General features: G+C 48.3%; 2 protein-coding genes across 5 annotated transcripts in view; both read right to left on the reverse strand.

The window, feature by feature from the left end:
- Positions 1-13,847, reverse strand: part of LOC123769535 (ras-specific guanine nucleotide-releasing factor 1) — a 126,419-nt gene that overhangs the window by 112,469 nt on the left and 103 nt on the right. For all 4 annotated transcript variants that reach the window (XM_045760757.2, XM_045760756.2, XM_045760755.2 and 1 more), the window contains exon 1: positions 12,605-13,847. This exon is cut by the window's right edge and continues 103 nt beyond it. In XM_045760757.2, the coding sequence (XP_045616713.1) occupies positions 12,605-12,763 (159 nt within the window). In that variant the 5' untranslated portion in view covers positions 12,764-13,847. The remainder of the gene's footprint in view (positions 1-12,604) is intronic.
- LOC138349787 (ras-specific guanine nucleotide-releasing factor 1-like) overlaps positions 13,833-13,847 on the reverse strand; it is an 86,605-nt gene continuing 86,590 nt past the window's right edge. Inside the window, exon 6 of the mRNA XM_069308845.1 lies at positions 13,833-13,847. This exon is cut by the window's right edge and continues 7 nt beyond it. Within this exon, the coding sequence (XP_069164946.1) occupies positions 13,833-13,847 (15 nt within the window).

Raw genomic sequence — 13,847 nt, forward strand, 5'->3', positions numbered from 1 at the left:
CGCAGGGGTCGGTCCTTGGACCTATACTGTTTCTGATATATGTAAATGATCTTCCAGAGGGTATAGACTCGTTTCTCTCAATGTTTACTGATGACGCAAAAATTATGAGGAGGATTGAAACTGAGGACGATAGTAGGAGGCTACAAGATGACCTGGACAGATTGAATGAATGGTCCAACAAATGGCTGCTAAAGTAATGAAACTAGGCGGCGGAAACAGAAGGCCAGACACAGGATACAGAATGGGAAATGAAGTACTTCATGAAACGGACAGAGAGTATGTTCTAGGAGTTGATATCACACCAAACCTGTCTCCTGAAGCCTACATAAAACGAATTACGCCTGCGGCATATGCGAGGCTGGCTAACACCAGAACTGCCTTCAGGAACCTGTGTAAGGAATCATTCAGAATCTTGTACACCGCATAAGTAAGACCAATCCTGGAGTATGCAGCCCCAGCATGGAGCCCGTACATTGTCAAGCACAAGACGAAGCTGGAAAAAAGTTCAGAGGTATGCCACTAGACTAGTCCCGGAGCTAAGAGGCATGAGTTACGAGGAAAGGCTGCGAGAGATGCACCTTACGACACTAAAAGACAGAAGAGTAAGGGGAGACATGATCACTACCTACAAAATCCTCAGGGGTATTGACAGGGTAGACAAGGATAAACTATTCAACACTGGTGGTACGCGAACAAGGGGACACAGGTGGAAACTGAGTACCTAAATGAGCCACAGAGACGTTAGAAAGAACTTTTTCAGTGTCAGAGTAGTTAACGGATGGAATGCATTAGGCAGTGATGTGGTGGAGGCTGACTCCATACACAGTTTTAAATGTAGATATAATAGAGCCCAGTAGGCTCAGGAATCTGTACACCAATTGATTGACAGTTGAGAGGCAGCCCCAAAGAGCCAGAGCTCAACCCCCACAAGCACAATTAGGTGAGTACACCTGGAAGCAGCCCGTATCAGCTGTCTAACTCCCAGGTACCTATTTACTTCTAGGTGAAGAGGTGCATCAGGGGTGAAATAAACTCTGACCATTTATTTCCGCCATCTCCGTTATCGATCCCCGGTCCTTAGGATTATGAATCCCGAGCGCTGTCCACTCAGCCACCAGGCTCCGCATGGTAATGTGTTCTGGGAGTGGCGCTTGAGTGCCAGCACACACAGACAGGTGTGTGTGTGGGAGAGGTTGCACACACACACAGACAGGTGTGTGTGTAGGAGAGGTTGCACACACACAAACAGGTGTGTGGGGGAGAGGTTGCACACACAGACAGGTGTGTGTGGGAGAGGTTGCACACACACAGGTGTGTGGGGGAGAGGTTGCACACACACAGACAGGTGTGTAGGAGAGGTTGCACACACACACAGACAGGTGTGTAGGAGAGGTTGCACACACACTCAAACAAGTGTGTGTAGGAGAGGTTGCACACACACACACAAACAGGTGTGTGTGTGTGTAGGAGAGGTAGCACACACACACAGACAGGTGTGTAGGAGAGGTTGCACACACCGACAGGTGTGTGTGTAGGAGTGGTTGCACACACACAGACAGGTGTGTGTAGGAGAGGTTGCACACACACAGGTGTGTGGGGGAGAGGTTGCACACACACAGACAGGTGTGTAGGAGAGGTTGCACACACACACAGACAGGTGTGTGTGTAGGAGAGGTTGCACACACACAGACAGGTGTGTAGGAGAGGTTGCACACACACACAGACAGGTGTGTGTGTAGGAGTGGTTGCACACACACAGACAGGTGTGGGGGAGAGGTTGCACACACAGAAACAGGTGTGCATGGGAGAGGTTGCACACACACAGACAGGTGTGGGGGAGAGGTTACACACACACACAAACAGGTGTGTGTGTGTAGGAGAGGTTACACACACACACAAACAGGTGTGTGTATAGGAGAGGTTGCACAACACAGAAAACGAGGCATGTGACGTGCATGAGGAAGCATAATGAGATAACTCATTTAGAAAACAGAACATGAGTATTATAGCAACTCATCCTCCGCTTAAACCAACACAATATATTAGCAAAATGTGGAATGTTTACTCAAAAAAAAAACCACTTAAGCAATTTGCTATTCTGACCACATCATTCTAACCTAAGCATTATATATGAGTGTGTATATATGGGGGGATATATGATTGTCATATAGGCCAGTCGGGGTGGGGGTTGGGGGGGGGGGTGAGTACCAGTTTTTATGATATATCACCGTTTGTTGAAACACTTTTATGGCGTCTGAACTCGGGGATGTGTTTTGCTGATTACTGTAGAAGTTTGTGATTGCTTTCTAATATATAATTGTATATTATGAGAGGAGAGAGAGGGGGGGGGAAGGAGAGGCATGGAGAAGGGGGGGGAGGGGTGGAAAGGTGAGAGAGTGAGGGGGAAGGATAAGAGAGAGAGAGAGAGAGAGAGAGAGAGAGAGAGAGAGAGAGAGAGAGAGAGAGAGAGAGAGAGAGAGAGAGAGAGAGAGGAGAGAGAGAGAGAGAGGGAGAGAGCCCAGTACTGGGAATGTAAACTAATCACATATTGAAAAATAAATAATTACATATATAATTGTCAACAATATATATATATAATATATATATATAATATATATATTATATATATATATATATATATATTATATATATATATATATTAGTTGATTTTATACCCGCATTAGGTCAGGTGATAATACAATGAAGGTGAAAAACATGGGGGGATACATAAGGGATAAACATAGGGGCTGCAGAAGGCTTATTGGCCCATACGAGGCATCTCCTATCTAAACACAAAGATTAATCCAGTGTAATTGGCCTGTTATGTTGGACATTGTCTTCTGTGTTGGCATCGATATGTTCTTGTCTTGTCCTTACTCTCATGGTGGGTAGAGTAAATAGTTCCGTGATTTGGGTGTTCATGGTAGGTAGTGGACCTCCTACCATGAACACCCAAATCCATGTTCATGGTACCTACCATGTTCATGGTACCTACCATGAACACCCAAATCACGGAACTATTTACTCTACCCACCATGAGAGTAAGGACAAGACAAGAACATATCGATGCCAACACAGAAGACAATGTCCAACATAACAGGCCAATTACACTGGATTAATCTTTGTGTTTAGATAGGAGATGCCTCGTATGGGCCAATAAGCCTTCTGCAGCCCCTATGTTTATCCCTTATGTATCCCATATATATAGATATTATATATATAATATATATATATATATATATATATATATATATATATATATATATATATATATATATATATATATACAGTCATCAATGGTAAAGAGGTGAACATAATAAGTAGTATGAACACAAGGCAGAAGATAAAAAAAGAAAGGGGGGCAAGAAAACAAGAAAGAAGGAGTACAGAAGACCAATAATAAGAAAGGGGGGGGGCAGAAGACACAACACTTGTGAGTGTTCCACCAGACAGACAGACAGACACACCATAGCCTCGAACACCGGCTCCAGGATATTGTTATTCTCGAGAGTTGACAGACACCTCATGAATATATCGATACCAGACGACTCAACATTGCCGGGAAGGAACAAGAGGGGAAGAGTGAAAGCTGCCACGACGTGTTCAGACAACTTTTAAGGGAAAAGCCTTTTGAGGATGAGGGTTTAGGGTAAGAAGGTCCGTGTGAGAGTGTAAGGGTCAATACGTAAGAGTTTTAAGTCACATTCTGCCCAGTCTGCCACTTCCATGTAAGATTCCATGTAAGATTCAAAGCTACTATAGGGATCATATTAAGATCCAAAGCCAGAAGTGGTCTATTTAAGATTCACTACTGACGTCCCCCACCTCGTCTGTGTCCACTACTGACGTCCCCACCTCGTCTGTGTCCACTACTGACGTCCCCACCTTGTCTGTGTCCACTACTGACGTCCCCACCTTGTCTGTGTCCACTACTGACGTCCCCCACCTTGTCTGTGTCCACTACTGACGTCCCCACCTTGTCTGTGTCCACTACTGACGTCCCCACCTTGTCTGTGTCCACTACTGACGTCCCCCACCTTGTCTGTGTCCACTACTGACGTCCCCACCTTGTCTGTGTCCACTACTGACGTCCCCCACCTTGTCTGTGTCCACTACAGACGTCCCCACCTCGTCTGTGTCCACTACTGACGTCCCCACCTTGTCTGTGTCCACCACTGACGTCCCCCACCTTGTCTGTGTCCACTACTGACGTCCCCCACCTTGTCTGTGTCCACTACTGACGTCCCCCACCTCGTCTGTGTCCACTACTGACGTCCCCACCTTGTCTGTGTCCACTACTGACGTCCCCACCTTGTCTGTGTCCACTACTGACGTCCCCCACCTTGTCTGTGTCCACTACTGACGTCCCCCACCTCGTCTGTGTCCACTACTGACGTCCCCACCTTGTCTGTGTCCACTACTGACGTCCCCACCTTGTCTGTGTCCACTACTGACGTCCCCACCTTGTCTGTGTCCACTACTGACGTCCCCCACCTTGTCTGTGTCCACTACTGACGTCCCCACCTTGTCTGTGTCCACTAGTGACGTCCCCCACCTTGTCTGTGTCCACTACTGACGTCCCCCACCTTGTCTGTGTCCACTACTGACGTCCCCACCTTGTCTGTGTCCACTACTGACGTCCCCCACCTTGTCTGTGTCCACTACTGACGTCCCCACCTTGTCTGTGTCCACTACTGACGTCCCCCACCTTGTCTGTGTCCACTACTGACGTCCCCACCTTGTCTGTGTCCACTACTGACGTCCCCACCTTGTCTGTGTCCACTACTGACGTCCCCCACCTTGTCTGTGTCCACTACTGACGTCCCCCACCTTGTCTGTGTCCACTACTGACGTCCCCCACCTTGTCTGTGTCCACTACTGACGTCCCCACCTTGTCTGTGTCCACTACTGACGTCCCCACCTTGTCTGTGTCCACTACTGACGTCCCCCACCTTGTCTGTGTCCACTACTGACGTCCCCACCTTGTCTGTGTCCACTACTGACGTCCCCACCTTGTCTGTGTCCACTACTGACGTCCCCCACCTTGTCTGTGTCCACTACTGACGTCCCCCACCTTGTCTGTGTCCACTACTGACGTCCCCCACCTTGTCTGTGTCCACTACTGACGTCCCCCACCTTGTCTGTGTCCACTACTGACGTCCCCACCTTGTCTGTGTCCACTACTGACGTCCCCACCTTGTCTGTGTCCACTACTGACGTCCCCACCTTGTCTGTGTCCACTACTGACGTCCCCCACCTCGTCTGTGTCCACTACTGACGTCCCCACCTTGTCTGTGTCCACTACTGACGTCCCCCACCTTGTCTGTGTCCACTACTGACGTCCCCACCTTGTCTGTGTCCACTACTGACGTCCCCCACCTTGTCTGTGTCCACTACTGACGTCCCCACCTTGTCTGTGTCCACTACTGACGTCCCCCACCTTGTCTGTGTCCACTACTGACGTCCCCACCTTGTCTGTGTCCACTACTGACGTCCCCACCTTGTCTGTGTCCACTACTGACGTCCCCCACCTTGTCTGTGTCCACTACTGACGTCCCCCACCTTGTCTGTGTCCACTACTGACGTCCCCACCTTGTCTGTGTCCACTACTGACGTCCCCACCTTGTCTGTGTCCACTACTGACGTCCCCACCTTGTCTGTGTCCACTACTGACGTCCCCACCTTGTCTGTGTCCACTACTGACGTCCCCACCTTGTCTGTGTCCACTACTGTAGTACAGCTTGTGTGAATGATATATATTATCCACATATCTAGTAATTATATAAGTCCTGCCACCACACCCTGCCACCACACCCTGCCACCACACCATGCCACCACAACCTGCCACCACACCCTGCCACCACACCCTGCCACCACACCCTGCCACCACACCCTGCCACCACAACCTGCCACCACAACCTGCCACCACAACCTGCCACCACACCCTGCCACCACACCCTGCCACCACACCCTGCCACCACACCACACCCTGCCACCACACCACACCCTGCCACCACAACCTGCCACCACACCCTGCCACCACAACCTGCCACCACACCCTGCCACCACAACCTGCCACCACACCCTGCCACCACACGCTGCCACCACAACCTGCCACCACACCCTGCCACCACACCCTGCCACCACAACCTGCCACCACAACCTGCCACCACACCCTGCCACCACACCCTGCCACTACACCCTGCCACCACACCCTGCCACCACAACCTGCCGCCACAACCTGCCACCACAACCTGCCACCACACCCTGCCACCACACCCTGCCACCACACCACACCCTGCCACCACACCCTGCCATCCTCCACCATCCACTCGTCACAATATACATGTAAACTATGGCCTCCTGGTAACCCCCAACATCACGCTTCCATACACACACCGTAAGTGCCCAGGTTCATGCTGAATCTTTTTCACCTTGAGGCGCACAGCTTCAACTTCTATCTTCTGAACTTTCCAGTGAGCAGACCTGTTACACTGTCGGAAAGGTTGGCAGCAGTCCAGTACATAGTGTTCCCTGAGGTCGTGAGCTAATCTCTTCATGATGAATGTCTCTCCCCGTGTTCTTGAAGTGTGTACGTCACTCAGGCATCTTGGCTATATATATGTGTGTGTGTCTCACCCACGCTTGAAACAATTCAGAGGGATTGATCCTGTGTATATTATATCACCTGGTAATCTGTTCTCTATATTAACACTGATTCCAGATTCATATAAACAGCGAACGAGTTTTCGTGCCATTTTTCTGTGTATTTATTTAAACCTATGTTGTTTATATATAATATATATATATATATATATATATATATATATATAATATATATAATATATATATATATATATACATATATATAATATATATTATATAATATTATAATATATATATATATATATATATATTATATATATATATAGCTATTGGATTACAATGATTATTTAATATATAGAAATAATACTCCTGAACGTAAAAAAAATATATAATTAGTTTGAAGGAATTTGAGATGAAAATTCGGACTATGTTCGTGGTTTGATAATCGTCTTGTTAGTGCCAGTGACGAGAGAACTTAAGGTTATCGAACCTGTGGCTTCGTGGTGTGTTGTTGAAGATTCGCTACTTGGAACAAAAAGTTCCAAGTAGCACGGGCTATGGTGAGCCCGTAAAAAAATATTGGCTGCTATGGTGAAGAGGTTTTATATGAGACTCTAGACAGGTGTGTGGTGAAGATGTGTTACGAGGCTCTACAGGTGTGGTGGAGATGTGTTACGGGGGCTCTACAGGTTTGGTGGAGATGTGTTACGGGGGCTCTACAGGTGTGGTGGAGATGTGTTACGGGGGCTCTACAGTTGTGGTGAAGATGTGTTACGGGGGCTCTACAGGTGTGGTGAAGATGTGTTACGGGGGCTCTACAGGTGTGGTGAAGATGTGTTACGGGGGCTCTACAGGTGTGGTGAAGATGGTTTACGGGGCTCTACAGGTGTGGTGGAGATGTGTTACGGGGGGCTCTACAGGTGTGGTGAAGATGTGTTACGGACCTCTACAGGTGTGGTGAAGATGTGTTACGGACCTCTACAGGTGTGGTGAAGATGTGTTACGGACCTCTACAGGTGTGGTGAAGATGTGTTACGGAGCTCTACAGGTGTAGTGAAGATGTGTTACGGGGGGCTCTACAGGTGTGGTGAAGATGTGTTACGGAGCTCTACAGGTGTAGTGAAGATGCCTAACGAGGCTCCACACGTGTCTCGGGATCAGGTGTGGTCTGTGTCACCTCCGGAAGTGTGTGTGACAGGTGTGTGTGTGGCAGGTGTGTGTGTGTGGCAGCCGCAATATTTGAAAACCCATTTATCCATACCAGTAAGAGTGACCTCACCTAACTTTGCAGGGGGAATGGTGTGGGGGGCGGGATAGGCATAGGCCGGCTGGGGGGGGGGGGTGGGGGGGCCGGTCCTATTGATCCCATTAAGAGAAGGGGTATCGTTAAATAGTGATTTGACGTAATTGGGATTGTTGCACCTTATAGAACAAGCTGGTGTTGCTATAGAGGAGAGTGTCGGTGTACTGTCTGTGATGCTGGGGGGTGGGGGGGTGGGGTGCTGGTGCCAGGATGAATATAACCAAGTCGTATCGACCTTTAGATACGTGCCCCCCCCCTTCAACCCCACCCCCTCTACGCCATATATGTTATTCATTCGGTGTTTCATTCTCACACACACGGGAGACATGATCACTACCTATAAAATTCTTAGTGGAATTGGCAAGGTAGATAAAGATAGGCTGTTTAACACTGGTGGTACGCGAACAAGGGGACACAGGGTGGAAATTGAGTACCCAAATAAGCCACAGGGACGTTAAAAAGAACTTTTCAGTGTCAGAGTAGTTAACCGTGTTCGCGTACCACCTGTGTTAAATAGTTTATCTTTACCATGTCAATTCCTCTGATAATTTTGTAGGTAGTGATCATGTCTCCCCTTCCTCTTCAGTCTTCCAACGTCGTGAGGTGCATTTCACGCAGCCTTTCCTCGTAACTCATGCCTCTTAGTTCTGGGACTAGCCTAATGGCATACCTCTGAACTTTTCCAGCTTCGTCTTGTGCTTGACAAGGTACGGGGTCCATGCTTGGGCCGCATACTCCAGGATTGGTCTTACATATGTGGTATACAAGGTTCTGAATGACTCCTTACAGGAGTAACTCCTTCAGGTTCCTGAAGGCAGTTCTGATGTTAGCCAGCCTCGCATACGCCGCAGATGTTATTCTCTTGATGTGGGCTTCAGGAGATAGGTTTGGCGTGGTATCAACTCCTAGATCTTTCTCTCTGTCCGTTTCATGAAGGACTTCATCTCCCATTCTGTATCCTATGTCTGGCCTCCTGTTTCCACTGCCTAGTTTCATTACCTTACATTTACTCGGGTTGAACTTTAGTAGCCATTTGTCGTACCATTCATTCAGGCTATCTAGTTCAGCTTATACCCCATACTATCTTCCTCCGTCATAATCCTCCTCATAATTTTTGCATCATCAGAAAACAATGAGAGGAATGATTTTATACCCTCCGATAGATCATTTACATATATCAGAAACAGTATGGGTCCAAGGACTGAACCCTGCGGGACTCCACTGGTGACGCCACGCCAATCTGAGACCTCACCCCTCACATTGACTCGCTGTCTTCTGTTGCTTAGGTACTCCCTTATCCATTGGAGTACCTTCCCTTTCACTCCTGCCTGCATCTCCAGCTTTTGCACTAGTCTCTGATGTGGTACTGTGTCAAAGGTTTTCAGGCAATCCAAAAATATGCAGTCTGCCCACCCCTCTCTTTCCTGCCTGATTTTTGTTGCCTGATCGTAGAATTCAGTTAATCCTGTTAGGCAGGACTTGCCATCCCTGAACCCATGTTGGTATTGTGTCACAAAGTTCCTTCGCTCCAGATGTGCCACTAGTTTTTTCACACATTTTTCTCCAATAACTTGCATGGTATACAGGTTAGGGACACTGGCCTGCAGTTCAGTGCCTCCTGTCTATCCCTTTCTTGTATATTGGGACTATGTTTGCCGTCTTCCAAATTTCTGGCAGTTCACCTATTACCAGTGATTTGTTATACACCATGGAGAGTGGCAGGCACAGTGCTTCTGCTCCTTCATTTAGTATCCATGATGATATTCCATCTGGGCCTATAGCCTTTGTCACATCCAACTCTAGCAAAAGCTTCCTTACATCCCCACTGGTAATCTCAAATTCCTCTAGTGGTGCTTGGTTAATTATTTCTTTTCTTATCTCTGGAACTTCTCCTTGCTCTAATGTGAAGACTTCCTGGAATTTCATATTGAGTTCCTTGCACACTTATTTGTCGTTTGTAGGGAATCTGTCTGCCCCTATCCTCAGTTTCATTACCTGTTCCTTCACTATTATCTTTCTCCTGGTGTGGCTGTGCAGCAGTTTAGGTTGAGTCTTAGCCTTGCTTGCTATGTCGTTTTCATATTGCCCTTCTGCCTATCTTCTCATCCTGACGTATTCATTCCTGGCTCTCTGGTAACCTCCTCTGCTCTCAAGTGTCCTGTTATTTCTATAACAGGACACTTGAGAGCATGCTAATTTCTCCATGCTCTTTTACTTAGTTGTTTAGCTAGCTTACATCTCTGATTTAACCATGGGTTTCTCATCTGCATTTAATTTTTTTCCTTTTGGGCTGAAATAAGCTTTTCTGCTGCCTCCTTACACTTCTGCGTGATGTATTCCATAATGTCTTGGGCCGTCTTTCCCCTGAGCTCTGTTTCCCAAGCTATATCCGTTAGGAATTTTCTTATCTCCTCATAGTTTCCCTTACGGAATGCTAGCCTTTTGCTTTCAACTCCCTTTCACGAGTACTTTAACCCTTCCTCGACCAGATACTCAAACGTCAGTACACTGTGATCACTCATTCCTACTGGGGCCTTGAAGTCAATTTCCCTTATGTCGGAGTCATTCAGAGTGAAGACTAGGTCGAATCTCGCTGGTTCATCGTTTCCCCTCATTTTTGTGGGTTCCCTGACATGCTGGCATAAAAAAAAATTTGTTGCCACCTCCAGTAGTTTAGCTCGCCATGTTTCCTCTCCGTGCGGTTCCTTGTTCTCCCAGTCTACCCTTACGTGATTGAAGTCCCCCATGATGAGCAGATGGGATCGAATTCTCCAGGCAGCAGAGGCTGCCCTCTCAATTATATTGTTAATTGTCATTTTGTTTCTGTCATACTCTTGCCTGGGTCTTCTGTCGTTTGGTGGAGGGTTATATATCACTGCTACTACTACTCTTGGTCCTCCCATCGTCATGGTGCCTGCTATGTAGTCTCCAAACCCCTCGCAGCCTGGGATAGCCATCTCCTTGAAACTCTATTCCTTTCTCATGAGTAGGGCCACTCCGCCTCCTCCCCCTACCCTCCCTCTCTTTCCTTATTGCAGTGTAGGCCTGGGGGAACACCGCATTTGTTATGATTGCTGAGAGTTTTGTTTCGGTAAGTCCAATTACATTTGGGTTTACTTCTTATGTTCTTTCCCTAAGTTCACTTGCCTTGCTTGAAATCTCATCTATGTTTGAGTACATCACCTTGAAGCTCACTCTTTTTTGTCCATCCTCAGTTCCTGTTGATTCCACTGGAGTAGGTAAACCTGGAGGGTCCTGGCTGGGGAGGAGGTAGGGGGGGACCTGGGTTGCGTGGGGGTTGGGAGGTTCTGGTTTGGCGAGGGGGGGGCAAAGGGAGGGCTTGGAGGGGTGGGGGAGAAAGGAGGGCTTGTGGGAGGCAAAAGAAGAGGGAGGGCTTGGGGGGGGGGGGGGATGAGGGAGAGAGAAGGGCTTAGTGGGGTGGGGGAAAAGGGAGGGTATAGGGGGTGGGGGTTGAAGGCAGGGCTTGGTGGAGTAGGGAGGGTTGGGGGGGTTGGAAAGGGGAGGCCTTGAGGAGAGAGGGGTGTGGGGGGGGTCCAGGTGGCCAATTAGTGGGGGGCTGGTAGGGGTTGTACTCACCTAGTTGTGCTTGCGGGGGTTGTGCTCTGGCTCTTTGGCCCCGCCCCTCAACCGTCAATCAACAAGTGTACAGGTTCCTGAGCCTACTGGGCTCTATCATATCTACACTTGAAACTGTGTATGGAGTCAGCCTCCACCACATCACTGCCTAATGCATTCCATTTGTTAATTACTGACACTGACAAAAATTCTTTCTAATGTCTCTGTGGCTCATTTGGTTACTATATTTCCACCTGTGTGTGTTGACCAACACAGTAGGGCCCTCCACTGTGAATGGGTCAATACAATATGACTCTCCGGTGTGTGGGATACATGAGAGGAGAGTCCACATACAACCGCTGGAGAGTCCTACCTCCTGGACACTGTGGCTGCTGCTCCTGGTCACCTCGGGTGCTCTAGGGCACAGTCCTCAACAGCTGGGAAGTGCCAGCAGACCAACTGGAGATATTATCGCCCCGAGCATCGTGACAACAGATTTCAATGGAGATTATAAGAGGAGCTCGGAAAACAATCTTAATGGAATATTTTAGTTACATTAATGGAAGTATTAAGTGTATAGAAATATGGAAAGAATCTCTAATAAGAATCGAGGCTGTAGATTGAGCTCGAACCCTCGTATACACGTTATTTAATCTTAGATTCAAACATTCTTGTGATTAATTGTACACTGTATGATACTCGCACTACACTAGAGAGTGAAAGACGGTGTTGTTGACACAAGAGAAAGACTTAAGACGGTGTTGTTGACACAAGAGAAAGACTTAAGACGGTGTTGTTGACACAAGAGAAAGACTTAAGACGGTGTTGTTGACACAAGAGAAAGACTTAAGACGGTGTTGTTGACACAAGAGAAAGACTTAAGACGGTGTTGTTGACACAAGAGAAAGACTTAAGACGGTGTTGTTGACACAAGAGAAAGACTTAAGACGGTGTTGTTGACACAAGAGAAAGACTTAAGACGGTGTTGTTGACAAGAGAAAGACTTAAGACGGTGTTGTTGACACAAGAGAAAGACTTAAGACGGTGTTGTTGACACAAGAGAAAGACTTAAGACGGTGTTGTTGACACAAGAGAAAGACTTGCATGCAGGAGACTGACCTGGTAGAGGGTGAACCACCTCAGCTGCCACTTGTTAGAGTCTGAGGAGCGCTTGTACAGGTAGCCGGAGTAGTTGTGGTCATGGCGCGCCTTCTCCGCCAGCATCAACACCTGGTTCTCGTTTATTCTTATTGTGCGCTGCATCTTGGGGCTTAGCATCTTCACCGTGTAGGTGATGGTGGTGGTGGGGCTGGTGCTGGAGGTCCCGCTGGTGCTGGAGGCGCTGCTGGCGGTGGCGGGAGTCTTGCTAGCCCGTCGGCTTAAGGCGGAGGCGGAGGAGGTTGTGGTAGTGGTGATTGTGCAGTTGGAGGTGGAGGAGGCCTGCGCGCGCCTCGACGCCCAGAACACCTGGTAGGCCTTATGTCACATGGTCGTGGGTGGCGGGATATACCGGGCTAAACTGACTATAAGATGACAGGCAGGACGCGAGCCTCCTGTCCGCACCTCAACCTCACGCTAACTGTCAGTAAGCTGTTCAAGCTTCACAACGGAGATATAGCTTGAATAGTATTACACAACCTCTATGTCTCTCTTGTGTGTAAAAGTTAGCTCACGAGAGTTGAGAATCACAAATGGATAAGAGAGGTGTAGGATGTTCATCACTACTGACCAAGGACGACCTTACGAGGACGAGCCCTCCTGAGGACGGCCTCTCGCTAGTGTATACACAACGCTAACACGCGTCATCATGCGCCACACCACCCTCATATCTTTAATGATTATTCAATTGACTTGGAATTTGATTACAAAATGAAAAGTAGTACACCATTGCACTTAACCTACCAAACATATAAAGCAGTTATCAAAACAAGATTTTAAGTGTAGGTCCGCAGTATCGCTCCAGGCGCGCGCGCACACACGCACACTTGAGGACTACTTGGCCTTCCAGGTGGCAGACTTGTATCACTTGAGTATCTTCAGCGCACGGCTCGCCATTACCGCTCACGCGCCCCAGCGCCCAACATCTACAAGAACAATGATGTCGCTGATATCCAAAGCTTCCGTTCATGGTCGGGTCGACGCCTTCATGCAGGCCAAGACTGCTCACCCTCGTGTTGTGTATCAGGGTGTGTGAAGGGTATTACGGTGGCCTCCCTCCCTGGTAGAGGCATGGGGCGGCCACACACGCCGCCACCAGTCTCTTCAGCGGTAGATGTGAGCTACAACTGCCCCGAGGTATCCTTGCCTGGTAGCTGTGACGTAGTCCGGAGCCATGGAAGCCGACCGCCTAGTCTTGCTCTTC

The sequence above is a fragment of the Procambarus clarkii genome, chromosome 63 (assembly GCF_040958095.1).
Source record: "Procambarus clarkii isolate CNS0578487 chromosome 63, FALCON_Pclarkii_2.0, whole genome shotgun sequence".
NCBI lineage: Eukaryota > Metazoa > Arthropoda > Malacostraca > Decapoda > Cambaridae > Procambarus > Procambarus clarkii.